Source organism: Tachyglossus aculeatus, chromosome 9, assembly GCF_015852505.1.
Source record: "Tachyglossus aculeatus isolate mTacAcu1 chromosome 9, mTacAcu1.pri, whole genome shotgun sequence".
In the NCBI taxonomy this organism is placed as follows: domain Eukaryota; kingdom Metazoa; phylum Chordata; class Mammalia; order Monotremata; family Tachyglossidae; genus Tachyglossus; species Tachyglossus aculeatus.
Genome location: NC_052074.1, coordinates 43,516,207 through 43,528,220, shown reverse-complemented (window position 1 = coordinate 43,528,220; position 12,014 = coordinate 43,516,207). Strand labels below are relative to the sequence as shown.

The following is a 12,014-nucleotide window of genomic DNA, read 5'->3' as shown; positions in this document are numbered from 1 at the left end:
ATTAGAGAGGGTAATGTGGAAATGACTCTAACGTGGAAAGGAAGGTAGACACAACTCTCCCACACTCTGAGCCTCTGAATGGTCTGAATTTGGGAGATTGCTCCCATTAAATCATTTTTAGGCTCCTTAAAATGAAGGAAAGAAAATAGGGATTGGAATGAACAAGATTTTAGGGTTATGAAATTGCAGGATTTGGGGGGATTTCTGACTCTTGAGTGTTTTCCTTTCCAGCAACTTTACAAGCAAGCATGGGAAGCTGACAAGACCAAGGTTCACATCATGCCAGATATCCCCGAGATTGTTTTGGCAAAGGCAAATGCAATCAACATGAGTGATGTAAGTATTCCCCTTCTGGAGCATTCTCTGCTCCTTGAGAAGACATTAGAAACATTTCAAAGGCAATGATCGTCTAATGCTAGGTTGGGGCCAAAATGAAATTATATAGCCAGAAATTATTTTTTTCAAAAAATACCCTTGGCCCAACCAGACATCCCCTTTCTGTGTATGTTTTCTCCTCCTCCATATGCATGCATCTGTCTGTGTATGCATCTAACCCCTGCCTCACTGCCACCTTTCTATATTTTTATATGCGTGTGTACATATACACACACAGACACACTCTAATTCATGTTTAATTTGGATCTCAAAAATAACTACCTACTTCCTTGCTTCATTGGCAGTGCCCTCCCAGACTGTGTTTTGATCCATGAAAACCTTATTAATTTTTCCTAAGTGTTTTAATGGATTTTCATATTTTCAGAGATTTCTGTAATTCACTATTTTAATTTTGCCTGTTGGATAAGCCGCAGCACAGTCGCTGAATGTCATTTGGCATGAATGGAACTCATGGGCATAGTCTATTTTGGCATCAGGCTGGGCTTTCTCCTTTTGTGAAAAGAGACCTTGGTTTCTCCTTCCAGAAACTCTACAAGCTTTCCTTGGAAGAGTCCAAGAAGAAAGGGTATGACCTCAGGACGGACGCGATTTCCATCACCGCTGCCAAAGCATCTAGAGATATTGCTAGTGACGTAAGTCTGACGGAAGTTTCCTGACGATCTCTTGGGGGAAGATTCATCCTGAAACAGGAATTGGGGGAACCCAGGAAAGTCTTGTTAAAAGAGCGTGCTGTTGGCCAGGATCAGTTTGGTTGGTTGTAACCGGTTGTAGCAAGTGCTTGATCTTGGGGCTTCTGCATGCCACCTTCAGATACGAATTCCTAAATGGTGTAAACATAAAGGCTTCGATGAAAGGAGACGTGGCAGGATGATAGATGGTTACATTGTAATCTACAAGACAAGGGCCTCAAAAAGTCTCTGTTACCCATCTGAATTCGCTCCAAGGGAAACAGCCTCAGTGAGGGTTGGAAAACTGAAATTCCTAGTTGCTTTCTTCTTTCTCCCTCCCCCTCAACTTGAATCTCCGGGACCCTCAAAGTATCTCCCCGTCTCTTTGCAGTACAAGTACAAGCACAGCTACGAGAAGGAAAAGGGGAAAATGGTGGGCTTCCGCAGTCTCCAGGATGACCCGAAACTCGTCCATTACATGCAAGTGGCGAAAATGCAGTCGGATCGGGAATACAAGAAGAACTATGAGACAACCAAGACCAGATACCAGACCCCCGCTGATATGCTCAGTGTCACAGCAGCCAAGGACGCGCAGGCCAATATAACCAATACCAACTACAAACACCTGATCCACAAATATATCCTCCTGCCAGACGCCATGAGCATTGAACTGACCAGGAACATGAATCGCATTCAGAGTGCGGTAAGAAGTAGGAGAAATAGCATTATTTATTGAGCACCCATGTGGAGCGTGGTCTAGTGGGTAGAGCCCAACCCTGGGAGTCAGAAGGACCTGATTTCTAATCCAGGCTCCACCTCTTGTTTGCTGTGTGGCCTTGGGCAAGTCACTTCACTTTGTTGTGCCTCACTTCATCTGTAAAATGGGGATTAAGACTGTGAGCTCTATGTGGGGCAGGGACTGTGTCCAGCCTGATTAGCTTTTATCTGCTCCAGCGCTTAGTGCAGTGTCTAGCACATAGTGCTTAACAAATACCGTTAAAAAAAAGCTGAGCCTCAGGGCTGAGGATCGCAGCCCTGGGCCGTTACCCACTAGAGTTTGAAGGAGACGCAGCCTCACGTGTAGGGGGAGAAGGCGAAGACACACGCTCGCTGCGTTGGGGAATGCATGGCTGCTGCATGAGCTTTTTTCCCATGGGACCAGAGTAGTAAGCGCACGTGGATGAAAGCAGTGGGAAGGGGAAGACAGGGTCTAAAAGGCTGCAGAGGTATCATCCCTTAGCCCTTGAGAATTTAAACTGGGGGAGGCATGGATTGGACCACCCAACCCCCGCGATTCCCTAGTCTGCCCCATCCCAACCTACGCATCGTCCTGGCTCGGGGCCCCGGGTCAACCTGATCCCGTGCGGCTCCCTCTCCCCGGCCTGGGTTTGTCAGTTAGACCCCTCTGTCTCTCCCCCACAGAACGAATACAAGCAGGACTATAACGAGTGGTACCGGGGCCTCGGCTGGAACCCAGCTGACTCCCTGGAGGTGGAGAAAGCCAAGAAAGCGACGGAGTACGCCAGTGACATGAAGTACCGCCAGCAACCCAGCACCTTCCCGTTCAAGAAGCTGACCGACTCCATGGACATGGTCCTGGCAAAGCAGAACGCACAAACCATGAATAAGGTCGAGCGCAGATCTTTCAATCTCCCTCTTTGTCGGAGAACGCTTGTTGTTCACTCCCCGTCCAAATGGCCCTCGTCCTTGTTACTTTTAACTCATACCTCTCAGGGCATTTCAAATACCTGTTTCACAAAACCTGCAGATCTCTGTGTGGGTGGGATCCAGGGTCCATCTCATACGACCCAAGTCTTGCAGTTTTGGGGACATGAAAGATTACTACATTGTCAGATGAAAAGCCGATTCCTCCTTGTTACCCAGATAGCTATTCTAATCAACTCCCTCATCTTCGCTCCTTTAGTATCTGTATACCGTCGACTGGAATAAGGATAAAACTCAAATTCACGTGATGCCCGATACCCCGGATATTCTGCAGGCTAAACAGAACCAGACGCTCTTCAGTCAGGTGAGAACATTTACAAAATATTTTGTGCCACGACTGTCGAAGGAATTCTTCTTCGCCATCCAAAATACCGAGGGGCTGGGGAGGTCATTGGCAAAGGGAGAGAAAGCAGTTGATTAAACTTAACGCCAACGGGCAGGTCATCAGATATTGAATCAGAAGAATGCGTGGCCGCCACAAAGCCTTTAACTGAGACCGATTCCCTCATCTCAGGACATGAATGTGACCTTAGTGTGGGTGAGGGCCACAGTGGAGCCAGAGAGCCACGGCCAAACAGAGAATGGGATGAACAGAAACAGCAGAGAAGTTTTGGCCCAGATGGGCCTTTCCATCCCACTTTCTCCACGCAGTTAATCTGCGCTTTCTCCCGGCTGCCTTCTGCTAGCTCTAGCTCTGGGCCTCATGTCCTGTCCTGGCTGGGGATTTATATCAGGCCCCAAGAAAAAGTTGTCCACCTCTCCTGGGAGGAGCAGGTACTTAAGAGGCGGTAGATATAGGAGATTTTTTTTATGGCAAGTTTACCCAGAATCCGGTATTTACAGAGTAATCGTGTGGGTCTGTAAGATCTTAGCCTTTGTTCTTCCTCTCAGAGACATTAGCCTCGGAGGTGGGCATTCCATGGGTGAAATTAGGGGTATATAGTGACTTCTGTCTTCTGTTCCTCGCTCTCTTTTCAGATTGCTAAAGGTCCATTAGATGGAGTGACATAGGAAGTCTGTGGAAGTAACGGCAGATAGTGGTCTCTCCTCTCAACCAACCAGTCAGTGGGAGTTAATGAGCGCTTTCTCTGTGCCGAGCACTACGCTCAGCATTCAGGAGACTAGGATAGAGTAACTAGTTAATGGTTTTCTGCCCTTTAAGGAGTTACCTATTGAGCACCTATGTGTACAGAGCACTGGACTGACCCCTTGGGAGAGCACAATAGAGGTAGAAGAGACCATCCCTGCTCTCAAGCAGTCTACGGTTTAATACTCTTCCTTTTGCTCATGGGAGGGGGTTAGCCCCCAGCCCTCCTGGACAATAGGGGGAGAAGGCATTTCCTATAGAGAGAAGTCCTCACTCCCTTCCCAGTCAAGTCCCATCCAGTAACCTTGGGAATTAATGCCATCTCATTCCCTTTGGGAGGAGAAAACATTCCAGTTCTGAATAGGCATATTCCTGGTTCTTTGTTGATGGGGGAAGAATGATGATGATATTTCTTTTCATCGTTAGAAACTGTATAAACTCGGATGGGAAGAAGCACTGAAGGAAGGCTACGACCTCCGCCCTGACGCTATTTCAGTTCAGTCGGCCAAGGCATCAAGGGACATCGCCAGCGACGTAAGTAACGTCAGCTTAGGACTGGCACTGCCCGCCGCTGGTGTAGGCCGCCGAGTTCACAAATGTGTTCATTGAGAGCAAAGGCCAATGAATCACTTCCTTTTTTGTGGGGGTTTGGAGAGGTACCACTACTTTTACAAAGCATATCCCATCACCATGGGCTGTTTCCAATGCACTGCACAAGTCAGAGGTGGAAAATATCTGCTGCGTGCAGGCATTGGCTGGGAATTTCCATAGATTTGCAGGGGTGAGTGGCTGGGCCCCAAGTTCATGTCATGTCTCTGGGGCTGCCCAGAAGGGTCTGCTTCTGTGTGACTTTGGGCAAGTCACTTAACTTCTCTTAACTTGTGCCAGTTACCTCATCTGCAAAATGGGGATTAAGACTGTGAGCCCCCTGTGGGACAACCTGATCACCTTGTAACCTCCCCAGCGCCTAGAACAGTGCTTTCTGTACTGTACTGTACTGTTCTGTATTAAGCACACAGTAAGCGCTTAATAAATGCCATTATTATTATTATTATTATTATTATTCCTTCACCTGGGTAGATCCGCTACCACCAAACCACTCCGCCATCTCTGAGGCTAGTGCTTCTAGGTTTCTCCGTGATGCCAGCGCTTTCCAAGAAGAAGCATGGCTAGGTAGAGGAGAGTGGCAGATGGGCTGGGAGTCAGAGGCAGAATCCCGGAGCAGCAAGGAAAGGAGCAACCCATGGGAAGTACATGACGGGCTGATGTACCAGGCTGAATGGCTAAGAGGCCACTCCATGTTTTAGCGGGCTGCCCTGTCAGAAGGGGACCATCTGTTGCTTTCCTAAATTTCCAGTGTGTCAACATGATAATATTACTGGCCCCTTCCCTGTAGAGGGTACTCCTTGGGAGACATCCAAGTTGGGAATCATTTCTTGATATCCAGTCCACCTTTGTGTTGCTTCATTTTGTCTGGATGTCTCCTCCAGAGACATGAAATCTCATTTCTGTCAGAGGATGTAGAACGTTTGAAAACTGTTGTCATCAAATATGTACCTCTGTAGACAAGGTCTTTGCCACCATGAACATTGATGGCATTGACACCTGTCCACACGTTTTGTTTTGTTGTTTGTCTCCCCCTTCTAGACTGTGAGCCCATCGTTGGGTAGGGACCGTCTCTGTATGTTGCCAACTTGTACTTCCCAAGCGCTTAGTGCAGTGCTCTGCACACAGTAAGCCCTTAATAAATATGATTAAATGAATGAACATTGATGCCTCTAGATGAGGGGCATATCTAACCGTAACCCTTCCTCCTCACAAGATTTCAGTGCACAGTGGGCTCGTAGAATTAGACTTTTAACCCCACCTTGAGAGTGTCTTAACTGTCTAGATCAAATGGGTGATTTTCTGAATAAAGATCTCCAGAGAGAGAGAGATCCATTTTTTCACTCTTTGTACCGCTTTGATCCTACATGGCTCGGTTTTTAGGGGAGAGGAATTAGAAAAGGTCCTGAAGCTTTTCTGTGACACAGAAACAGCATGCCGTAGTGGAGAGTGCTTGAGCATGAGCCTGAGAGTCAGAAGGTCATGGGTTCTAATCCCTGCTCTGCCATTTGTCTGCTGTGTGATCTGGGGCCCGTCATTTCACTTCTCTGTGCCTCACTTGCCTCATCTGTTGTGTGGGGATTGAGATTGTGAGCCTCACGTGGGACTGTATCCAACCCGATTTGCTTGTATCCACCCCAGCGCTTAGTGCAGTGCCTGGCACATAGCACTTAACAAATACCATTATTATTATGATTACTAGATACCTCTCTTCCCACACAGTCATCCCCTGGGAGACTCTCTCCAGGTTTCTTCACTCAGGTGCTGCAGAGCTCAGTCCCTAAAGAATCAAACTAGATTCACTAGTTTCCAAACTGTTGAGCCTTCACTTAGAAGGACAAAAATATCTAGCTGTATGTCCAATTTGAAGATTGTTTACTTTTATCATAAATGTTTATTCATGGGTTAATAGCACAGCATGGAAAACTTGTAAATCAATCAATCAGTGGTATTTATTGAGCGCTTACTATGTACTTGGGAGAGTACAACAGAATTAGCAAACATGTTCCCTGCCCACAACGATCTAACAGTCTAGAGGGGGAGATTTGTGCCATAGGCTTACATAGTGCTGCAGAGAAGAAAACATCTGTGAGAGACTGCCCATTTACAGTTGTAACACTATTTACTTTGCCTTTCCGTCTGTGATTCCAGTATAAGTACAAAGAAGGCTACCGCAAGCAGCAGGGGCACCATATTGGATTCCGTAGCATTCAAGATGACCCCAAATTGGTGTTGTCCATGAACGTGGCCAAAATGCAGAGCGACCGGGAGTACAAGAAAGACTTCGAGAAGTGGAAGACCAAGTTCAGCAGCCCCGTGGACATGCTGGGCATTGTGTTAGCCAAGAAGTGCCAGGAATTGGTCAGCGATGTGGACTACAAGCACCCTCTGCATCAGTGGACATGCCTGCCGGACCAGAATGACGTCATTCAAGCCAAGAAAGTGTACGAGTTGCAGAGTGAGGTGCGGTGCTTCCTTCGATGTAAATAGTTGACGCTATTCGGTGATGTCATATGTCGAGAAAGGGAGATCATTTGTGGCCTGGGTGGTAGACTAGAATCAGTGCTTAGATATCTTGGTTTTAAAGTGCTCATTAATGCACCGCATAAAGGGCTGACTCTCTTGAATCTGTTCTGTCCCTTGCCAGAATTTGTATAAGTCTGATCTTCACTGGCTGAAGGGAATTGGGTGGAGTCCTTTAGGCTCTCTGGAAGCTGAAAAGAATAAGAAGGCTTCTGAAATCATCAGCGAGAAGAAATACCGCCAGCCGCCAGACAGATTTAAGTTCACCAGCCTTCCTGATGCCATGGACATCGTTTTGGCGAAGACTAATGCCAAAAACAGGAGTGATGTAAGTGAACTTTGGGGGGAGAATAATATGAGAATTTGGGGAATGGTCATCAGACTTTTGAACCTCCTCTTTCCCATGTGAGGTACTTGTATAGCTGCAAGTTGACTCTGGTGTCTTTGACCCTCCGGCCCATACACACGAATCCCAGATGAGTTCTGAGAGGGCCGTAGAACCCCTCCGAGCTGGCACATTAGCCAGTGGTGGGTCTAGGAGCCATTCACTAGCCCAACCTAGAGAATTTGCTCCCTATGGAGGAGTCAGGCAAGGTCAGTCTGAATGGTATTCCTGTGGAATGTACTGAGCCTGCTCAAAAAGGCCGAGCACAGTTTTTCAACCCTGGGAAATGATACCTCCCTCCAGCTGACATTCATCCCAATTCATCTTTGGTAAGGGAAAACGAGGGCAATCTATCTGCTGACCTGTTTGCTCTAAGTTAACTGCCAAGTCTCTAAGGAAAAGGTTTTCTTTTACTGTTAAAAGTTTGCCACGAGCCCTCAATTGTTCTGTTAGTTCATCTTTCTAGTTCTGTGTGTTAGTCCTCCCTCCCATCACAAGCGGGCCATGAGTCACATGAGAGCTACTTTCCCATCCAAAAAACAAAAGTTGGATAAACACTTTATGCCAAAGTATTCTGAGGTTGATTGGCAAGAATACCTATTACACTGACCCCAGAGGGCCGTGGATGTGCTTTCCATTGTCAGTCAGCTGGTTCTCTACTAAGAGGCGTTTATCCAGGGGCTCTGTGTGAATCTGGGCCTGCTCAAGGCCTAAGAGTTCCTGGAAAACAGGGTTTGCCCCACAGTGAATATAAAAATCTTGAATTCAAAAAACAAGATTGTTTCTACTGCTATTTCACATGTCTTCAAGTTGCTTTAAAAGAACAGTTTCAAAACTCTTTAAAATCATAGACACTTATCTAATGGAGACCAATCTGCCTTGATTTTGGAACATTAGTAATGTGTTAGAACAATGCTCTTGTTTCCTGATCTGTTAATTGGGGATTCAATCCCTGTCCTTCCTGCCACTTAGACCATGAGCCCCACTGGGGACGGGGGCATCTTGTGGCTACCCCAGAACTCAGTACAATGCTTGGCACGTCATAAGTACTGAACCTCATTCACGAGTCCGTTGGTGGGGAGGATGGAGAGGAGCACTCTTTCGACTGCTCTATCTCTGGTCTTTTTGCCCTCTGTTCAGTCCAGCTGTCAATCAGGGTAATTGAATGGCAACAAATGGGTTCCTGACTCTTCCATTCCCCCAGCTGAAATGTTCCGATTTCTCATTCTAGAGACTCTATAGGGAAGCTTGGGACAAAGACAAGACGCAGATCCACATCATGCCAGACACTCCCGATATCATTCTGGCTAAAGCGAACTTAATCAATTCAAGTGACGTAAGTAGGGTTTGGGCAATGTGTCCTCAATGTCTCCTTTGTTGTGCATTATTTCTGTTCATTATTATCATGACCCTCATTCAGTACATTCATGACATTCCTAGAGGGGTAAAATTCTTCAGACTGATATCAAACCCATGGCTGTCTTTTAACTAGTAGACTATGAATGAAAATTGACCATCTGCAAAGATGTGTCTGTCTAGGAGAATTTCCTTGGACTCTCAGCACGATTTCTTAATCAGTCAGTTGCATTTATCAAGCGCTACTGGGTGCAGAGCACTGTACTAAGCGCTTAGAGTTCAAAGCAACAATATAGCAGACACATCCCCTGCCCACAATGAATATAAAAATCTTGAAGTCAAAGAACAAGATTGTTTCCACTGCTATTTCACATGTCTTCAATTTTAAAGAACGGGTTCCAAACTTTTAAAAATCATAGATGTTTAATTATTGGAGATCAATCTGCCTTGATTTTGGAACATTAGTAATGTGTTAGAACAATGCTCTTGTTTGCTGATCTGTAAATTGGGAACTCAATCCCTGTCCTTCCTGCCACTTAGACTGTGAGCCCCACTGGGGACGGGGGCATCTTGTGTCTACCCCAGAACTTAGTACAGTGCTTGGCACACAGTAAGTACTGAACGTGTTCCACAATTATTATTATTGTTTTTGAACAGGAATTTCGTGATATACCGAAAGTTCATACAAAGGCAATGTGAATTTAATTCGATTTTACCAAAAGAATCATCACTAAGTAGAATTGGTTCAGTACTCATGTGGACAGAGCACTGTACAGAGGCTTAGGGGAGTACAGAACAGGTTGAGTAAGAGACTTGGTTCCTGTCCACAGGGAGTTTACACTCTAACAGGGAGATGATGGAAGCAAGTTATTCACAAATAGCTGGAGGAGGAGAAAGGAAAAGGCTATAGCTGGTGATAGGAGTATGGAGGGATACAGACTTAAGTGTAGATTAGTCTAAGTTAACCATATGCACAAGAGCTAAGGAGAATAAACATGAGTGTTAAGGACAGCTGTTGGTGGATGCAACCTGGGGAAGATGGAACTTAATGGGGGAAGACCTTTGGGAGGAGGTGGGTTTCAAGAGGGTTTTGAAGATGGGGTGGGTTCTGGCTTGACTGAGCTGAAAGAGGAAGAAATTCCCCATTCAGACAGGAGGAAAGACTTGAGCAGGGTGTCGTTAGCAAGGTTGTTGAGAATGAGATACAACGAGAGATCTTAAATGGGAGGAAGGAGGAATAAGACTATTATAAATAGAATAAAACTTGTATTGGACCCTCCCAAGTTCTCAGTTACTGTATAATGCTCTCTGCATACAATGGGTGCTCAATAAACACTATTGAAGAAATGGCAACAGATCAATCAATCAAATTGTATTTATTGAGCGCTTACTTTGTGCAGAGCACTGTACTAAGCGCTTGGGAAGTACAAGTTAGCAACATCTAGAGACAGTCCCTACCCAACAGTGGGCTCACAGTCTAAAAGGGGGAGAGAGAGAACAAAACCAAACATACCAACAAAATAAAATAAATAGAATAGATATGTACAAGTAAAACAGATCATTATTAATTTCCAATCCCACTTTCATTCATTCATTCAATTCATTCAATCATATGTATTGAGCACTTACTGTGTGCAGAGCACTGTACTAAGCGCTTGGGAAGTACAAGCAACATATAGAGACGGACCCTACCCAACAAGGGGCTCACAGTCTAGAAGGGGAAGACAGACAACAAAACAAAACATGTCGACAGGGGTCAAAATCATCAGAACAAATAGAATTAAAGCTAGAGGCACATCATTAACAAAATAAATAGAATAGTAAATATGTACAAGTAAAATAAATAGAGTAATAAATCTGTACAAATATATACAAGTGCCGTGGGGAGGGGAAGGGGGTAGGGTGGGTGAGAGGGGAAGGAAGAGAGGAAAAAGGGGGCTCAGTCTGGGAAGGCCTCCTGGAGGAGGTGAGCTCTCAGTAGGGCTCTGAAGGGAGGAAGACAGCTAGCTCTCTTTAAACCAGAAACAGTATGGGTAAGAAACTCTCCAATTCTTGGCAATTTGTAGTTCTCAGTTTCTTAAATAATCATTTTTTCTTCAACAGAAACTCTACAGATTAGGCTATGAGGAATTGAAGAAGAAAGGTTACGATCTCCCTATTGATGCCATTCCAATCAAGGCAGCCAAAGCTTCCAGAGAAATTGCCAGTGAAGTAAGAATCTATCCTTGGCATATATCACTGACTTCTTTGCAATTTACGTACTCTTAGCTTTTCACCAGGCTCCGACACTTTCTCGGGCTAAATAAAACTTTGCCGGCGGCAAAATGCGGAAATGACTCTTTTCTTTTTCACCAGTACAAATACAAGGAAGGTTACCGCAAGCAGCTTGGCCACCACGTCGGAGCGCGGGACATTCAGGACGACCCCAAGATGATGTGGTCCATGCACGTAGCCAAGATCCAGAGCGACCGGGAGTACAAGAAAGACTTTGAGAAGTGGAAGACCAAGTTCAGCAGCCCAGTGGACATGCTGGGGGTTGTCCTGGCCAAGCAGTGTCAGATCCTGGTGAGCGACATAGACTATAAGCATCCTCTGCACGAGTGGACCTGCCTGCCGGACCAGAATGATGTCGTCCATGCCAGAAAAACCTATGACCTTCAGAGTGATGTAAGCTTCGGTTGAGGGAGGGGTTGTTTTGGTGAATTCTCTATTTGTGTGTGTGTGTGTGTGTCTGTCTGTCTGTCTTGTTTTTAAATGCACTTTCCATCAAGATTGCTTTAGTGGGGTGGGGCACTTGCTAGAAAGCTTACCTCCTCTGAAGTGGAGGTCACAACCCCCTCTTGCCCCATTGATGAGAGTAATAAGCCCTTGGGACATTACTTGCTGCAACTTGTTGTAGTTTCTGGCCCCCAAAATGGGAAGACCCTTCCTCCACCAGACTTCCCCACTCCCCGGGAGTCAAAACTGATGCTGTTCTGAGGCATCTTTCACTTGACATTTGATGTTCCCCCCTCACCCCCAAACCCAAAGTGCTTAGGTACATATGTTCAAATTATATATTATAAATTATGTATTTACATTAATACCTGTCTTCCCCCCTAGACGGCATACTTGTTATGGGCAGGAAGAATGTCTGCTAATTCTGTTGTACTCTTCCCAAGTTCTTAGTACAGTCCTCTGCACATAGTGAGCGCTCAATAAATGCCATTGATCAATTGATGAGGATTAGGAGTCTTTCCCAGACTGAGCCCCCTCCTTCCTCTCCCTC

At 45.7% G+C, this 12,014-nt stretch overlaps 1 protein-coding gene across 1 annotated transcript in view; it reads left to right on the top strand.

Moving 5' to 3' along the window:
- NEB (nebulin) overlaps nt 1-12,014 on the top strand; it is a 207,242-nt gene that overhangs the window by 67,388 nt on the left and 127,840 nt on the right. Inside the window, exons 45-55 of the mRNA XM_038751620.1 lie at nt 232-336; nt 921-1,028; nt 1,456-1,767; nt 2,487-2,693; nt 2,989-3,093; nt 4,303-4,410; nt 6,634-6,945; nt 7,130-7,333; nt 8,622-8,726; nt 10,850-10,957; nt 11,102-11,413. Coding sequence (XP_038607548.1) covers nt 232-336; nt 921-1,028; nt 1,456-1,767; nt 2,487-2,693; nt 2,989-3,093; nt 4,303-4,410; nt 6,634-6,945; nt 7,130-7,333; nt 8,622-8,726; nt 10,850-10,957; nt 11,102-11,413 — 1,986 coding nt within the window. The remainder of the gene's footprint in view (nt 1-231; nt 337-920; nt 1,029-1,455; nt 1,768-2,486; nt 2,694-2,988; nt 3,094-4,302; nt 4,411-6,633; nt 6,946-7,129; nt 7,334-8,621; nt 8,727-10,849; nt 10,958-11,101; nt 11,414-12,014) is intronic.